General features: G+C 46.2%; 1 protein-coding gene across 3 annotated transcripts in view; it reads right to left on the reverse strand.

Moving 5' to 3' along the window:
* Positions 1-6,078: 6,078 nt before the first annotated feature.
* LOC137352799 (dual specificity tyrosine-phosphorylation-regulated kinase 1A-like) overlaps positions 6,079-19,281 on the reverse strand; it is a 123,079-nt gene continuing 109,876 nt past the window's right edge. For 2 of the 3 annotated variants that reach the window (XM_068018634.1, XM_068018633.1), the window contains exons 10-11: positions 15,479-15,582; positions 6,079-6,674 (exon numbers count right to left, since the gene is read on the reverse strand). In XM_068018634.1, coding sequence (XP_067874735.1) covers positions 6,153-6,674; positions 15,479-15,582 — 626 coding nt within the window. In that variant the 3' untranslated portion in view covers positions 6,079-6,152. The remainder of the gene's footprint in view (positions 6,675-15,478; positions 15,583-19,281) is intronic. The other variant, XM_068018635.1, reaches the window with a different exon arrangement.

The following is a 19,281-nucleotide window of genomic DNA, read 5'->3' on the forward strand; positions in this document are numbered from 1 at the left end:
TTACCCATCAGTACTGTACCGTTATACAGTAACAGATCTTTACCCATCAGTACTGTACCCGTTATACAGTAACAGATCTTTACCCATCAGTACTGTACCGTGATACAGTAACAGATCTTTACCCATCAGTACTGTACCGTTATACAGTAACAGATCTTTATCCATCAGTACTGTACCGTGATACAGTAACAGATCTTTACCCATCAGTACTGTACCGTTATACAGTAACAGATCTTTATCCATCAGTACTGTACCCGTTATACAGTAACAGATCTTTACCCATCAGTACTGTACCCGTTATACAGTAACAGATCTTTACCCATCAGTACTGTACCATTATACAGTAACAGATCTTTACCCATCAGTACTGTACCCGTTATACAGTAACAGATCTTTACCCATCAGTACTGTACCGTTATACAGTAACAGATCTTTACCCATCAGTACTGTACCCGTTATACAGTAACAGATCTTTACCCATCAGTACTGTACCGTTATACAGTAACAGATCTTTACCCATCAGTACTGTACCCGTTATACAGTAACAGATCTTTACCCATCAGTACTGTACCGTTATACAGTAACAGATCTTTACCCATCAGTACTGTACCATTATACAGTAACAGATCTTTACCCATCAGTACTGTACCCGTTATACAGTAACAGATCTTTACCCATCAGTACTGTACCGTTATACAGTAACAGATCTTTACCCATCAGTACTGTACCGTTATACAGTAACAGATCTTTACCCATCAGTACTGTACCCGTTATACAGTAACAGATCTTTACCCATCAGTACTGTACCCGTTATACAGTAACAGATCTTTACCCATCAGTACTGTACCATTATACAGTAACAGATCTTTACCCATCAGTACTGTACCCGTTATACAGTAACAGATCTTTACCCATCAGTACTGTACCGTTATACAGTAACAGATCTTTACCCATCAGTACTGGACCATTATACAGTAACAGATCTTTACCCATCAGTACTGTACCCGTTATACAGTAACAGATCTTTACCCATCAGTACTGTACCATTATACAGTAACAGATCTTTACCCATCAGTACTGTACCATTATACAGTAACAGATCTTTACCCATCAGTACTGTACCCGTTATACAGTAACAGATCTTTACCCATCAGTACTGTACCGTTATACAGTAACAGATCTTTACCCATCAGTACTGTACCCGTTATACAGTAACAGATCTTTACCCATCAGTACTGTACCATTATACAGTAACAGATCTTTACCCATCAGTACTGTACCCGTTATACAGTAACAGATCTTTACCCATCAGTACTGTACCGTTATACAGTAACAGATCTTTACCCATCAGTACTGTACCCGTTATACAGTAACAGATCTTTACCCATCAGTACTGTACCGTGATACAGTAACAGATCTTTACCCATCAGTACTGTACCGTTATACAGTAACAGATCTTTATCCATCAGTACTGTACCCGTTATACAGTAACAGATCTTTACCCATCAGTACTGTACCGTGATACAGTAACAGATCTTTACCCATCAGTACTGTACCGTTATACAGTAACAGATCTTTACCCATCAGTACTGTACCGTGATACAGTAACAGATCTTTACCCATCAGTACTGTACCATTATACAGTAACAGATCTTTACCCATCAGTACTGTACCATTATACAATAACAGATCTTTACCCATCAGTACTGTACCGTTATACAGTAACAGATCTTTATCCATCAGTACTGTACCCATTATACAGTAACAGATCTTTACCCATCAGTACTGTACCGTTATACAGTAACAGATCTTTATCCATCAGTACTGTACCCATTATACAGTAACAGATCTTTACCCATCAGTACTGTACCGTTATACAGTAACAGATCTTTATCCATCAGTACTGTACCATTATACAGTAACAGATCTTTACCCATCAGTACTGTACCCGTTATACAGTAACAGATCTTTACCCATCAGTACTGTACCCGTTATACAGTAACAGATCTTTACCCATCAGTACTGTACCATTATACAGTAACAGATCTTTACCCATCAGTACTGTACCATTATACAGTAACAGATCTTTACCCATCAGTACTGTACCCGTTATACAGTAACAGATCTTTACCCATCAGTACTGTACCATTATACAGTAACAGATCTTTATCCATCAGTACTGTACCCGTTATACAGTAACAGATCTTTACCCATCAGTACTGTACCGTTATACAGTAACAGATCTTTACCCATCAGTACTGTACCCGTTATACAGTAACAGATCTTTACCCATCAGTACTGTACCATTATACAGTAACAGATCTTTACCCATCAGTACTGTACCCGTTATACAGTAACAGATCTTTACCCATCAGTACTGTACCCGTTATACAGTAACAGATCTTTACCCATCAGTACTGTACCATTATACAGTAACAGATCTTTACCCATCAGTACTGTACCCGTTATACAGTAACAGATCTTTACCCATCAGTACTGTACCATTATACAGTAACAGATCTTTACCCATCAGTACTGTACCGTTATACAGTAACAGATCTTTACCCATCAGTACTGTACCGTTATACAGTAACAGATCTTTACCCATCAGTACTGTACCATTATACAGTAACAGATCTTTACCCATCAGTACTGTACCATTATACAGTAACAGATCTTTACCCATCAGTACTGTACCCGTTATACAGTAACAGATCTTTACCCATCAGTACTGTACCATTATACAGTAACAGATCTTTACCCATCAGTACTGTACCATTATACAGTAACAGATCTTTACCCATCAGTACTGTACCCGTTATACAGTAACAGATCTTTACCCATCAGTACTGTACCGTTATACAGTAACAGATCTTTACCCATCAGTACTGTACCATTATACAGTAACAGATCTTTATCCATCAGTACTGTACCCGTTATACAGTAACAGATCTTTACCCATCAGTACTGTACCCGTTATACAGTAACAGATCTTTCCCCATCAGTACTGCACCGTTATACAGTAACAGATCTTTACCCATCAGTACTGTACCCCAGTGTTATACATTAACAGTTCTTTACCCATCAGTACTGTACCCATGTTATACATTAACAGTTCTTTACCCATCAGTACTGTACCCCAGTGTTATACATTAACAGTTCTTTACCCATCAGTACTGTACCCCAGTGTTATACATTAACAGTTCTTTACCCATCAGTACTGTACCCCAGTGTTATACATTAACAGTTCTTTACCCATCAGTACTGTACCCCAGTGTTATACATTAACAGTTCTTTACCCATCAGTACTGTACCCCAGTGTTATACATTAACAGTTCTTTACCCATCAGTACTGTACCCATGTTATACATTAACAGTTCTTTACCCATCAGTACTGTACCCATGTTATACATTAACAGTTCTTTACCCATCAGTACTGTACCCCAGTGTTATACATTAACAGTTCTTTACCCATCAGTACTGTACCCCAGTGTTATACATTAACAGTTCTTTACCCATCAGTACTGTACCCCAGTGTTATACATTAACAGTTCTTTACCCATCTGTACTGTACACATGTTGTACACTGACAGACCTACACCAACCAGTACTGAACCTCAGTGTTTTCTAGTGACAGACCTATTCCACCAGTATTGCATCCTGATGTAATACAAGAACAGATTGATACCCACCAGTACTGATGCGCCTTTCTCATGCTCCTGCCCCTCAGTGCCTGCACTGGTTGGTAGGAGGGGGCTCTCTGCCTTCGGAGGGAATGATTATCCAGAATGAGGATGTGTCAAGCTGACTGGCAGTCTTTCCACAACGGATGAACAAATAACACAAGCTCACAGTGCAGAGATTAATCAAGAGTGGTTGAAATGAATGAAGACCTTTCATTTCCACATCACTTTCCACTCTTCATAATGTGCCAGAACTCTTTCGAGTTGATGAATCATTTTGGAAGTGTAGTCACTGTTATAATGTAACAAACACAGCAGCCAATCTAAACACAGCAAGATCCCACAAACAGCGATTATATGAATGACCAATTAACCAGTGATGTTGGTTGAGGGATAAAAACTGACCCCCAGGGAGAACTCCCCCCTTGCTCTTCTTCTAATAGTGACCGTGAGATCTTTCGTTTTGAGCTGAGGAGGCAGACAGGGCCTCGGTTTAATGCCTCATCCCAAAGACAACACCTCTAACAGAGCGCCGCTCCCTCGGTAACGCCCCTCTGACTGTGCAGTGCTCGCATGGCACGGCCTCTCCGAATGCGCAGCATTCCCACGGTACGGCCCCTCCGACTGCGCAGCGTTCCCACGGTACGGCCCCTCCGACTGCGCAGCATTCCCACGGTACGGCCCCTCCGACTGCACAGCATTCCCACGGTACGGCCCCTCCGACTGCACAGCATTCCCACGGTACGGCCCCTCCGACTGCACAGCATTCCCACGGTACGGCCCCTCCAACTGCGCAGCGTTCCCACGGTACGGCCCCTCCGACTGCACAGCATTCCCACGGTACGGCCTTTCTGACTGCCCGCTGCTCCCTCAGTGCAGCCTCTCTGACTGCGCGGCATTCCCTCGGTACGGCCCCTCCGACTGCGCGGCGCTCCCTCGGTACGGCCCCTCCGACTGCGCGGCGCTCCCTCGGTACTGCTGTCCTTGGTTATGGGCTCGAGTCTCTGAACTCAAGATTCTGACTCAGAGAGCAGAGACAGCGTTAAAGCCAGTAAGCCACGACTGACTGAAGCTGAGATGACAATGAATTGTACCCATGACTCTCCGTGCACACAGACAGACAGACAGCAGTCAGATGCTGGCCCCCTCAGCAGTCGCACACAAGGTTTACAATCACCGGCATTTTTATATATTTTTAAAACAAAGTGTTAGGAAAAGAAGACATTTTAAAAGACAAATCTAAAATCCTGTACACGTTAACCCCTCCCCACCTCTTCAGTCATCAGACATTTCCCAATGATACCTCGAGACAGTCTTTGGTACAATAAATTTAAAAAAGACAAAAGCTAATTGTCACAATTCTCTGAAACTAATGCTTTTTCATGTCCCCTTGTTTGCGCCTTCTCCAGAGTCTTTTTCTCAAATGCAGCCCCCAAACAATGTGTGTGTGGAGTACGGACTGCGGAGGGTGGGGGGCAGTTGCCTGGGTGCCATTAATACTGAACACTACAGTTACAATTTCGATGCCACCACCACCCCGTCCCAAACCGAAAGGGACAACCAAAAGAGACACAGCAGTCTCCAAAACCTGGAGGAATTGAGGTGTGCTGCAGCCAGGAGTTCAACAATTCCAGACACGCACGCACAATATCAATTCTAATGAAATACACAGCAGTCACTGTAGTGTTGTATTTGGGTACCTGCGGGAAAAGAAAGGCAGGAGCCAGGGTGGGAGTGCAGAAGTGAGGGGGAAGGGTGGAATGGCAGAGCCGATAGAGAGGGGGTTAGAAAGAGACAGATGGAGGAGGATGGAGGAGGAGAGAGATGGAGTGTGTGCTCTGACTTACCCACCCAAAACCCTTTCTTTGATGACCACCCCAGGAAGAAAAGGGAGAGGAGGAGAGATGGAGACGGAGGCTGTGAGGGATTCCAGAAGCAGGTCCTTCTGTGTGTGTTTATATCACTTCAGTAAAGTCACTTCCAGTGCCGGCGTTTGGAAACAGAAAAGATGAAATCGGGGGCAGTGGGGGGAGGAGAGGACAGGGAGAGAGACAGAACCGGACACAGCAAAAGAGAGCCAGAGTGAGAGAGAGAGAGAGAGAGAGAGAGAGAGAGACACAGGGCGAGGGAAAGGGGGGGGGGGGGGGCGGGGTGAAGAAGACATAGACACAGAGAGACAGACAAAGAAAAAACTCCTGGAGACACGGGGAACAGAAACTCCTCCATTTCCGCAGCAAAAAAAACAACAAAGCCCTTTGAAGCTCTGGCACAGACTATTAAATAAATAAGGGAAATCAAATTTACAATGACAGCTCAGCTCAGATTAGAAAGTTGCAGTGAAATACTCGCCGCCCTTACCCCATCCAACCCGACCCCCAACCCATGCAGCACTTGATCAATGTTATGGCTTTTATTCATTTCCATCTTTTATATAATATATATAATTTTCTTTTCTCCGTTAAGTTATCATCAGGAAGTGGCTGCTGAACTTTGGGGGGCACAGAAGCCCATCATCGGCGTGCTGTCCGGCTCGGGTCTGGCGCGGAGCTGGCTGGGGCCCCCTGGCGGGCTGGCAGCATCTGTGCCTGTGGGGGCAGAGCTGGGGTACAGGCCGTGCACAGGCATGGGAGCGGTCCTAGTCCGAAGGTGCATGCCCGAGGATCCTCGCTGGGTGGAGTCCGGACTCTGGGCGGAGAGGAGGAGGAAGCCATGGGCAGAGGCAGTAGGCTCGGGTGCCAGCGGAGGGGAACTGGGCAACAGCTGGCGATGGTGGTGGTAGTGGTGGTGATGGTAGTGGTGCTGCTGTGCCCTCGTGCTTCCATGGCGGTAGAGGTGGTGCTGGTGGTGCTCGTTACCTTGGAGGTGTTGCTGCTGCTGAGCCCCTGTTGTGGGGTGAGGGAGCAGCGGGGGGTACAGATCGCTGCTGGCGGTTGGGGCGTCTCCACTGGTCCACAGACGCAGCTGCTGATGGTGGATTGAAGGCGACGGAACCTGAAAACAGAAGGCAGCATGTCAGCAATCAATAATGCCAGTCAGATTAACGCCCAGTGTCCTGCAGCCAGTGTAGCACCCAGTCCCAAACCAAACCCCACTAGACACACAGTTCCCAGGCTTCATCCATCCCTGCACTGTGCTGGGTTCACTGCTCAAAGGAATGGTCATGGTGGTGATGGGGTTAATGCAATTGTGCTCTCCGTTCTGCTGTTGGGTTAGGGAGGAAGGAAGCCAGGGTTCCAGATCACTGTCCAGTGACCCCTGGGTTAGAAAGACGGGGGAATCAGCCAGGGTTCCTGCTCCTGATCACTGTCCAGTGACCCTGGGTTAGAGAGAGGGGGAAATCAGTCAGGGTTCCTGCTCCTGATCACTGTCCAGTGACCCTGGGTTAGAGAGAGGGGGAAATCAGTCAGGGTTCCTGCTCCTGATCACTGTCCAGTGACCCCTGGGTGAGAGAGAGAGAGAGGGAAATTAGCCAGGGTTCCTGCTCCTGATCACTGTGCAGTGAGCCCTGGGTTAGAGAGAGGGGGGAAATCAGTCAGGATTCCTGCTCCTGATCACTGTCCAGTGACCCCTGTGTTAGAGAGAGAGGGGAAATCAGCCGGGGTTCCTGCTCCTGATCACTGTCCAGTGACCCCTGGGTGAGAGAGAGAGAGAGGGAAATTAGCCAGGGTTCCTGCTCCTGATCACTGTCCAGTGACCCTGGGTTAGAGAGAGAGGGGGAATCAGCCAGGGTTCCTGCTCCTGATCACTGTGCAGTGAGCCCTGGGTGAGAGAGAGGGGGAAATCAGCCAGGGTTCCTGCTCCTGATCACTGTCCAGTGACCCCTGGGTTAGGGAGAGGGGAAATCAGCCAGGGTTCCTGCTCCTGATCACTGTCCAGTGACCCCTGGGTTAGGGAGAGGGGAAATCAGCCAGGGTTCCTGCTCCTGATCACTGTCCAGTGACCCCTGGGTGAGAGAGAGAGAGGGGGAAATTAGCCAGGGTTCCTGCTCCTGATCACTGTGCAGTGAGCCCTGGGTTAGAGAGAGAGAGGGAAATCAGTCAGGGTTCCTGCTCCTGATCACTGTCCAGTGACCCCTGGGTGAGAGAGAGAGAGAGAGGGAAATCAGCCAGGGTTCCTGCTCCTGTCCAGTGACCCTCCCCACCTTGCTGGAAAGTGCATATGTGAGCTGTGAGGGGCGTGATGGTTCCCACAGTTGAACAGGAACAGGAGGAGGCTATTCAGCCCCTCGATCCTGTTCCACCATTCAATTAGATCATGACTGATCTGTATCTTAACTCCATCTCCCCACCTTGGTTCTGTAACCCTTAATCCCTGACCCAGCAAAAATCCATCAATCTCAGTTTGGAAATTTCCAATTGACCCCCGGCCTCGACAGCTTTTTTTGGGGGAGAGAGTTCCAGATTCCCACTCCCCTTTGTGTGAAGAAATGATTCCTGACATCACCCCCTGAACGGCCTGGCTCTTATTTTAAGGTTCTGCCCCCTTGTTCTGGACTCCCCCTCCTTCACCAGAGGAAATAGTTTCTCTCTATCACCCCGATCGAATCCTTTAATCATGTTGAATCCCTGGTTTTAATAGCCCTGAGGAGGGAGAAGGATAGAGCGAGAAGCTTGGTGAGGGCGGGGATCGCTGGCACTGTGTTACAGCTGACAATGCTGGTGGGACAGGCTGATCACCAGGGTAGCAGCATGGGATGGGAAAACTGGCACAGGCCAGGCCAGGATGATGGAGGCCTCAGTCTTAGAGAAACGGTTTTCTGCTCCACTCCATCACGCAGCACATTCTGCAAAGGGAAGATACGTCAAAGCACACAACTTACAAGCAGCATCAGGAGGAGAGAAAGGAATGACAGAAACTGCTGCTGGTGCCTACTGGAGGGTCTGCACCGGAGATTGAACCCCTGCTCAATGAATCGCCCCACCTCCACCACGACTGACACTGAAGAAAGGCAATGGTTCCACACTGCCACAGACCGAAACAACATAACCTTCCTCAGAGCCCAGTGAACAACCACTCCAAGCGCTACAACCTGCATTTTTTCCCATTCAATTGCATTGCTTCCTTCTCAAAGGTGGATCCTTCTGCTGGAGGACGTTGGTGGGGGGAGGGAGGGGGCCAGTGCGGGCGACAAAAATTCCAGGCCTAGCACTGCCGATAGGAGGGACAGTGGAAGGCGAGGCTGTGAGAATCGATCTCCTGAGCACTCCTTCAGCAACCTGCACTGTTGGGACATTGTTCCAGACGTTCTTCTGCAGCCTGCGCTGGTCTGATTGCCGTCCAAAGCTCGAGGTGGCGGGGTGTGGGGAAGGAGGGGGCCTATCTCCTTGTCAGTGGACAATCCCACCTTCTGTCCAGGAACATAGCAGATTGGGGCAAGTCCTACTCAGAACCTACAGTGTTACCTCACTGGAAACAAAATCACACAATGTGGATGAACCGCGTAAAGGAAACGATGACTTCCGAGCATTCCCACTCAGCTGCAGAGTGGAGACACCAACTCAGTTAAAACCAACACACAGACGGAGAGACACGATAGGTCCCAACTCTCGATTCCCACTCTCAGATTCACAGCGATTAATCCAACTTTATACAAGGGAACAACACAAAGAGGCTGAGCAACACGGCATGGCAGCATATTGGCAGGCCAGGTCAGGGAGTCAACCATCTTCTGGAGCCAGAAAGAGAGGAGAATGTGACAGATATACGCACACACAGAGAGGAAGACAGAAGGGCCAAGCTATGGAGATATTCAGAGAAAGAGAAAGGACAAGCAAACAGAAACCAACTCAGACACGTACACACAGATATACAACTCAGACACGTACACACAGATATACAACTCAGACACGTACACACAGATATACAACAACTCAGACACACACACACAGATATACAACTCAGACACGTACACACAGATATACAACAACTCAGACACGTACACACAGACATACAACAACTCAGACACGTACACACAGACATACAACAACTCAGACACCTACACACAGATATACAACAACTCAGACACCTACACACAGATATACAACTCAGACACGTACACACAGATATACAACTCAGACACGTACACACAGATATACAACAACTCAGACACGTACACACAGATATACAACAACTCAGACACACACACACAGATATACAACTCAGACACACACACAGATATACAACTCAGACACGTACACACAGATATACAACTCAGACACGTACACACAGATATACAACTCAGACACGTACACACAGATATACAACAACTCAGACACGTACACACAGACATACAACAACTCAGACACGTACACACAGACATACAACAACTCAGACACCTACACACAGATATACAACAACTCAGACACCTACACACAGATATACAACTCAGACACGTACACACAAATATACAACTCAGACACGTACACACAGATATACAACTCAGACACGTACACACAGATATACAACTCAGACACGTACACACAGATATACAACTCAGACACGTACACACAGATATACAACTCAGACACGTACACACAGATATACAACTCAGACACGTACACACAGATATACAACAACTCAGACACGTACACACAGATATACAACAACTCAGACACACACACAGATATACAACTCAGACACGTACACACAGATATACAACTCAGACACGTACACACAGATATACAACTCAGACACGTACACACAGATATACAACTCAGACACGTACACACAAATATACAACAACTCAGACACGTACACACAGATATACAACAACTCAGACACGTACACAGATATACAACAACTCAGACACGTACACAGATATACAACTCAGACACGTACACACAGATATACAACTCAGACACGTACACACAGATATACAACAACTCAGACACACACACACAGATATACAACTCAGACACGTACACACAGATATACAACAACTCAGACACGTACACACAGACATACAACAACTCAGACACGTACACACAGACATACAACAACTCAGACACCTACACACAGATATACAACAACTCAGACACCTACACACAGATATACAACTCAGACACGTACACACAGATATACAACTCAGACACGTACACACAGATATACAACAACTCAGACACGTACACACAGATATACAACAACTCAGACACACACACACAGATATACAACTCAGACACACACACAGATATACAACTCAGACACGTACACACAGATATACAACTCAGACACGTACACACAGATATACAACTCAGACACGTACACACAGATATACAACAACTCAGACACGTACACACAGACATACAACAACTCAGACACGTACACACAGACATACAACAACTCAGACACCTACACACAGATATACAACAACTCAGACACCTACACACAGATATACAACTCAGACACGTACACACAAATATACAACTCAGACACGTACACACAGATATACAACTCAGACACGTACACACAGATATACAACTCAGACACGTACACACAGATATACAACTCAGACACGTACACACAGATATACAACTCAGACACGTACACACAGATATACAACTCAGACACGTACACACAGATATACAACAACTCAGACACGTACACACAGATATACAACAACTCAGACACACACACAGATATACAACTCAGACACGTACACACAGATATACAACTCAGACACGTACACACAGATATACAACTCAGACACGTACACACAGATATACAACTCAGACACGTACACACAAATATACAACAACTCAGACACGTACACACAGATATACAACAACTCAGACACGTATACACAGACATACAACAACTCAGACACGTACACACAGACATACAACAACTCAGACACGTACACACAGACATACAACAACTCAGACACGTACACACAGATATACAACTCAGACACGTACACACAGACATACAACAACTCAGACACGTACACACAGACATACAACAACTCAGACACGTACACACAGACATACAACAACTCAGACACGTACACACAGACATACAACAACTCAGACACGTACACAGATATACAACAACTCAGACACGTACACACAGACATACAACAACTCAGACACCTACACACAGACATACAACAACTCAGACACGTACACAGATATACAACAACTCAGACACGTACACAGATATACAACTCAGACACGTACACACAGATATACAACAACTCAGACACGGACACACAAATATACAACTCAGACACGTACACACAGATATACAACTCAGACACGTACACACAGATATACAACTCAGACACGTACACACAGATATACAACAACTCAGACACGGACACACAAATATACAACTCAGACACGTACACACAGATATACAACTCAGACACGTACACACAGATATACAACTCAGACACGTACACACAGATATACAACAACTCAGACACGGACACACAAATATACAACTCAGACACGTACACACAAATATACAACTCAGACACGTACACACAGATATACAACTCAGACATGTACACACAGATATACAACTCAGACACGTACACATAGATATACAACTCAGACACGTACACACAGATATACAACAACTCAGACACGGACACACAAATATACAACTCAGACACGTATACACAGATATACAACTCGGACACGTACACACAGATATACAACAACTCAGACACGTACACAGATATACAACTCAGACACGTACACAGATATACAACTCAGACACGTACACAGATATACAACTCAGACACGTACACACAGATATACAACAACTCAGACACGTACACACAGATATACAACTCAGACACGTACACACAGATATACAACAACTCAGACACGTACACAGATATACAACAACTCAGACACGTACACAGATATACAACAACTCAGACACGTACACACAGATATACAACAACTCAGACACGTACACAGATATACAACAACTCAGACACGTACACAGATATACAACAACTCAGACACGTACACAGATATACAACAACTCAGACACGTACACAGATATACAACAACTCAGACACGTACACAGATATACAACAACTCAGACACGTACACAGATATACAACAACTCAGACACGTACACAGATATACAACAACTCAGACACACACACAGATATACAACAACTCAGACACACACACAGATATACAACAACTCAGACACACACACAGATATACAACAACTCAGACACACACACAGATATACAACAACTCAGACACACACACAGATATACAACAACTCAGACACACACACAGATATACAACAACTCAGACACACACACAGATATACAACAACTCAGACACACACACAGATATACAACTCAGACACGTACACACAGATATACAACTCAGACACGTACACACAGATATACAACTCAGACACGTACACACAAATATACAACAACTCAGACACGTATACACAGATATACAACTCAGACACGTACACACAGACATACAACTCAGACACGTACACACAAATATACAACAACTCAGACACGTACACACAGATATACAACAACTCAGACACGTATACACAGACATACAACAACTCAGACACGTATACACAGACATACAACAACTCAGACACGTACACACAGATATACAACTCAGACACGTACACACAGATATACAACTCAGACACGTACACACAGATATACAACTCAGACACGTACACACAGATATACAACAACTCAGACACGGACACACAAATATACAACTCAGACACGTACACACAGATATACAACTCAGACACGTACACACAGATATACAACTCAGACACGTACACACAGATATACAACTCAGACACGTACACACAGATATACAACAACTCAGACACGGACACACAAATATACAACTCAGACACGTACACACAGATATACAACAACTCAGACACGGACACACAAATATACAACTCAGACACGTATACACAGATATACAACTCAGACACGTACACACAGATATACAACAACTCAGACACGTACACAGATATACAACTCAGACACGTACACAGATATACAACTCAGACACGTACACACAGATATACAACTCAGACACGTACACACAGATATACAACAACTCAGACACGTACACAGATATACAACAACTCAGACACGTACACAGATATACAACTCAGACACGTACACACAGATATACAACTCAGACACGTACACACAGATATACAACTCAGACACGTACACACAGATATACAACAACTCAGACACGTACACACAGATATACAACAACTCAGACACGTACACAGATATACAACAACTCAGACACGTACACAGATATACAACAACTCAGACACGTACACAGATATACAACAACTCAGACACGTACACAGATATACAACAACTCAGACACGTACACAGATATACAACAACTCAGACACACACACAGATATACAACAACTCAGACACACACACAGATATACAACAACTCAGACACACACACAGATATACAACAACTCAGACACACACACAGATATACAACTCAGACACGTACACACAGATATACAACTCAGACACGTACACACAAATATACAACAACTCAGACACGTACACACAAATATACAACTCAGACACGTACACACAGACATACAACTCAGACACGTACACACAGACATACAACTCAGACACGTACACACAAATACACAACAACTCAGACACGTACACACAGATATACAACAACTCAGACACGTACACAGATATACAACAACTCAGACACGTACACAGATATACAACTCAGACACGTACACACAGATATACAACTCAGACACGTACACACAGATATACAACTCAGACACGTACACACAGATATACAACAACTCAGACACGTACACACAGATATACAACAACTCAGACACGTACACAGATATACAACAACTCAGACACGTACACAGATATACAACAACTCAGACACGTACACAGATATACAACAACTCAGACACACACACAGATATACAACAACTCAGACACACACACAGATATACAACAACTCAGACACACACACAGATATACAACAACTCAGACACACACACAGATATACAACTCAGACACGTACACACAGATATACAACTCAGACACGTACACACAAATATACAACAACTCAGACACGTACACACAGACATACAACTCAGACACGTACACACAAATACACAACAACTCAGACACGTACACACAGATATACAACAACTCAGACACGTACACACAGATATACAACAACTCAGACATGTACACACAGATATACAACAACTCAGACACGTACACACAGATATACAACTCAGACACGTACACACAGATATACAACTCAGACACGTATACACAGATATACAACTCAGAGACACATGTGTCACAATTAACACATTTACAGACATGGACATTGATGGGGTTCCTTTGCTATTGCTTGCCAGTGAAAAGTTCCAGCAGTTTGACTCTTCGTACCACTGAATGAGCAATCGAGTCCTTCAGACGGAAGAAAAGACGACACACAGAGTTACTTCCGAAAGACACTGACTGTGGGGAGGGAAGACTGGAGCTTGCTGAAGAAATGAATCAGACTTGGTAACGCAGCCAGACTGGCAGCAGACTTTTCCACTCTGCTTTTGGTTTTAAAGGGATCCAGGAATTGCTGCCATGTCTTCACTATGTCGGATGTACTGCGTTGCATGATGACCAGGAGATTTTATAGGGACTGTTTACCAATGGCTCACTACCCTCCCTCCCTCTCCCCTACCATGCACTGATCGAGGGCTACGTCACTGAGCTGAGAGGTTCGGAGACTCCGTACCTGTGGACTGTGCATTTCATAATCTGTGTGAGCCTCGGTGCTGTTGAAGTATCGGTTGGTGTACCGCTGATTCCGGTTGTCACTCGAAGACCCACTGGAGCCACCTGGGAGTAGGAACGGTCAACGGTTAGCAGTGGAGACGCCGAGGAGTAAGTACACATGGGGGAGGGAGGGGAGGGAGAGAGAGAAAGAAAGAGAGAGAGAGAGAGAGAGAAAGACAGGTAGCAATAAAACACAGAGAATTCCACGACACAGAGACATTGCACATACACAGCAAATCCAGCTGACCACAGCACCGTATGACAGCAGCAAGACATCAGCCAGTGAATGGCACCAACAATGCACCTTGAAGTCACCGCCAAAGAGCTTTCGCAGAAAAAAGTGACTGAACTTCAGAGCATCATCAGGCAAAATAAAGAACAAGTAATCAGCGCAGCTTGGCAATTCACCCACTTAAACATATCCCCACACTGCCACCCCAGTGACAGGCCCGTAAAGACCAGAACCGTAATCACCAGAACCGTGCTCCAGTGTTACACAGTGACAGACCAGTACCCACCAGTACTGTACCCAGTGTTATACAGTGACAGACCTGTCCCCACCAGTACTGTACCCTAGTGTTATACAGTAACAGACCTGTCCCCACCAGTACTGTACCCCAGTGTTATACAGTAACAGACCTGTCCCCACCAGTACTGTACCCCAGTGTTAGACAGTAACAGACCTGTCCCCACCAGTACTGTACCACAGTGTTATACAGTGACAGACCTGTCCCCACCAGTACTGTACCCTAGTGTTATACAGTAACAGACCTGTCCCCACCAGTACTGTACCCCAGTGTTAGACAGTAACAGACCTGTCCTCACCAGTACTGTACCCCAGTGTTATACAGTGACAGACCTGTACCCACCAGTACTTTACCCCAGTGTTATACAGTGACAAACCTGTCCCCACCAGTACTGTACCCCAGTGTTAGACAGAGACAGACCTGTCCCCACCAGAACCGTGCTCCAGTGTGATACAGTGACAAACCTGTCCCCACCAGTACTTTACCCCAGTGTTATAGTGACAAACCTGTCCCCACCAGTACTGTACCCCAGTGTTATACAGAGACAGACCAGTACCCACCAGTACTGTACCACAGTGTTAGACAGTAACAGACCTGTCCCCACCAGTACTGCACCACAGTGTTATACAGTGACAGACCTGTCCTCACCAGTACTGTACCCCAGTGTTATACAGTGACAGACCTGTACCCACCAGTACTTTACCCCAGTGTTATACAGTGACAAACCTGTCCCCACCAGCACTGTACCCCAGTGTTATAGAGACAGACCTATCCCCACCAGAACCGTGCTCCAGTGTTATACAGTGACAAACCTGTCCCCACCAGTACTTTACCCCAGTGTTATACAGTGACAAACCTGTCCCCACCAGTACTGTACCCCAGTGTTATACAGAGACAGACCAGTACCCACCAGTACTGTACCCCAGTGTTATACAGTGACAGACCTGTCCCCACCAGTACTGTACCCCAGTGTTAGACAGTAACAGACCTGCCCCCACCAGAACCGTGCTCCAGTGTTATACAGTGACAAACCTGTCCCCACCAGTACTGTACAACAGTGTTATACAGTGACAGACCTGTCCCCACCAGTACTGTACCCCAGTGTTATACAGTGACAGACCTGTCCCCACCAGTACTGTACCCCAGTGTTAGACAGTAACAGACCTGCCCCACCAGAACCGTGCTCCAGTGTTATACAGTGACAAACCTGTCCCCACCAGTACTGTACCCCAGTGTTATACAGAGACAGACCTGTCCCCACCAGTACTGTACCCCAGAGTTATACAGTGACAGACCTGTCCCCAACAGTACTGTACCCCAGTGTTATACAGTGACAGACCTGTCCCCACCAGTACTGTCCCCAGTGTTATACAGTGACAGACCTGTCCCCACCAGTACTGTACCCCAGAGTTATACAGTGACAGACCTGTCCCCACCAGTACTATACCCCAGTGTTATACAGTGACAGACCTGTCCCCACCAGTACTGTTCCACAGTATTATACAGTGACAGACCTGTCCCCACCAGTACTGTACCCCAGTGTTATACAGTGACAGACCTGTCCCCAACAGTACTGTACCCCAGTGTTATACAGTGACAGACCTGTCCCCAACAGTACTGTACCCCAGTGTTATACAGTGACAGACCTGTCCCCACCAGTACTGTACCCAGTGTTATAGTGACAGACCTGTCCCCACCAGTACTGTACCCCAGAGTTATACAGTGACAGACCTGTCCCCACCAGTACTATACCGCAGTGTTATACAGTGACAGACCTGTCCCCACCAGTACTGTACCCCAGAGATATACAGTGACAGACCTGTCCCCACCAGTATTGTACCCCAGTGTTATACAGTGACAGACCTGTCCTCACCAGTACTGTACCCCAGTGTTATACAGTGACAGACCTGTCCTCACCAGTACTGTACCCCAGTGTTATACAGTTACAGACCTGTCCCCACCAGTACTGTACCCCAGTGTTATACAGTGACAGACCTGTACCCACCAGTACTGTACCCCGTGTTATACAGTGACAAACCTGTCCCCAGCAGTACTGTACCCCAGTGTTATACAGTGACAGACCTGTCCCCACCAGTACTGTACCCCAGTGTTATACAGTGACAGACCAGTACCCACCAGTACTGTACCCCAGTGTTATACAGTGACAGACCAGTACCCACCAGTACTGTACCCCAGTGTTGTACAGTGACAGACCAGTACCCACCAGTACTGGACCCCAGTGTTATACAGTGACAGACCTGTCCACATCAGTACTGTACCCCAGTGTTATACAGTGACAGACCTGTCCACATCAGTACTGTACCCCAGTGTTATAGAGACAGACCTGTCCCCACCAGTACTGTACTCCAGTGTTATACAGAGACAGACCTGTACCCACCAGGACTGTACCACAGTGCTATACAGTGACAGACCTGTCCCAACCAGTACTGGACCCTAATGTTATACAGTGACAGACTGATACCCACCACTACTGTACCCAGTGTTATATAGTGACAGACCTGTGCCCACCAGTATTGGACCCCAGTGTTATACAGTGACAGACCTGTCCCCAACAGTACTGTACCCCAGTGTTATACAGTGACAGACCTGTCCCCACCAGTACTGTCCCCCAGTGTTATACAGTGACAGACCAGTACCCACCAGTACTGGACCCGTGTTATACAGTGACAGACCTGTCCCCACCAGTACTGTACTCCAGTGTTATACAGTGACAGACCTGTCCCCACCAGTACTGTACCGCAGTGTTATACAGTGACAGACCTGTCTCCACCAGTACTGTACCCCAGTGTTATACAGTGACAGACCTGTCCCCACCACTACTGTACCCAGTGCTATACAGTGACAGACCTGTGCCCACCAGTACTGTACCGCAGTGTAATACAGTGACAGACCTGTCCCCACCAGTACTGGACCCTAATGTTATCCAGTGACAGACCTGTGCCCACCAGTACTGTACACCAAACAGGTCCCTGGACAGTGATCAGGAGCAGGAACCCTGGCTGATTCCCACCCCCACCTCTCTCTCTCTAACCCAGAGGTCACTAGACAGCGATCAGGAGCAGGAACCCTGGCTGATTTCCCCTCTCTCTCCAACCCAGGGGTCACTGGACAGTGAGCAGGAGCAGGAACCCTGGCTGATTTCCCCCTCTCTCTCTAACCCAGGGCTCACTGGACAGTGATCAGGAGCAGGAACCCTGGCTGATTTCCCCCTCTC

Source organism: Heterodontus francisci, chromosome 39, assembly GCF_036365525.1.
Source record: "Heterodontus francisci isolate sHetFra1 chromosome 39, sHetFra1.hap1, whole genome shotgun sequence".
NCBI classification, from domain to species: Eukaryota; Metazoa; Chordata; class Chondrichthyes; order Heterodontiformes; family Heterodontidae; genus Heterodontus; species Heterodontus francisci.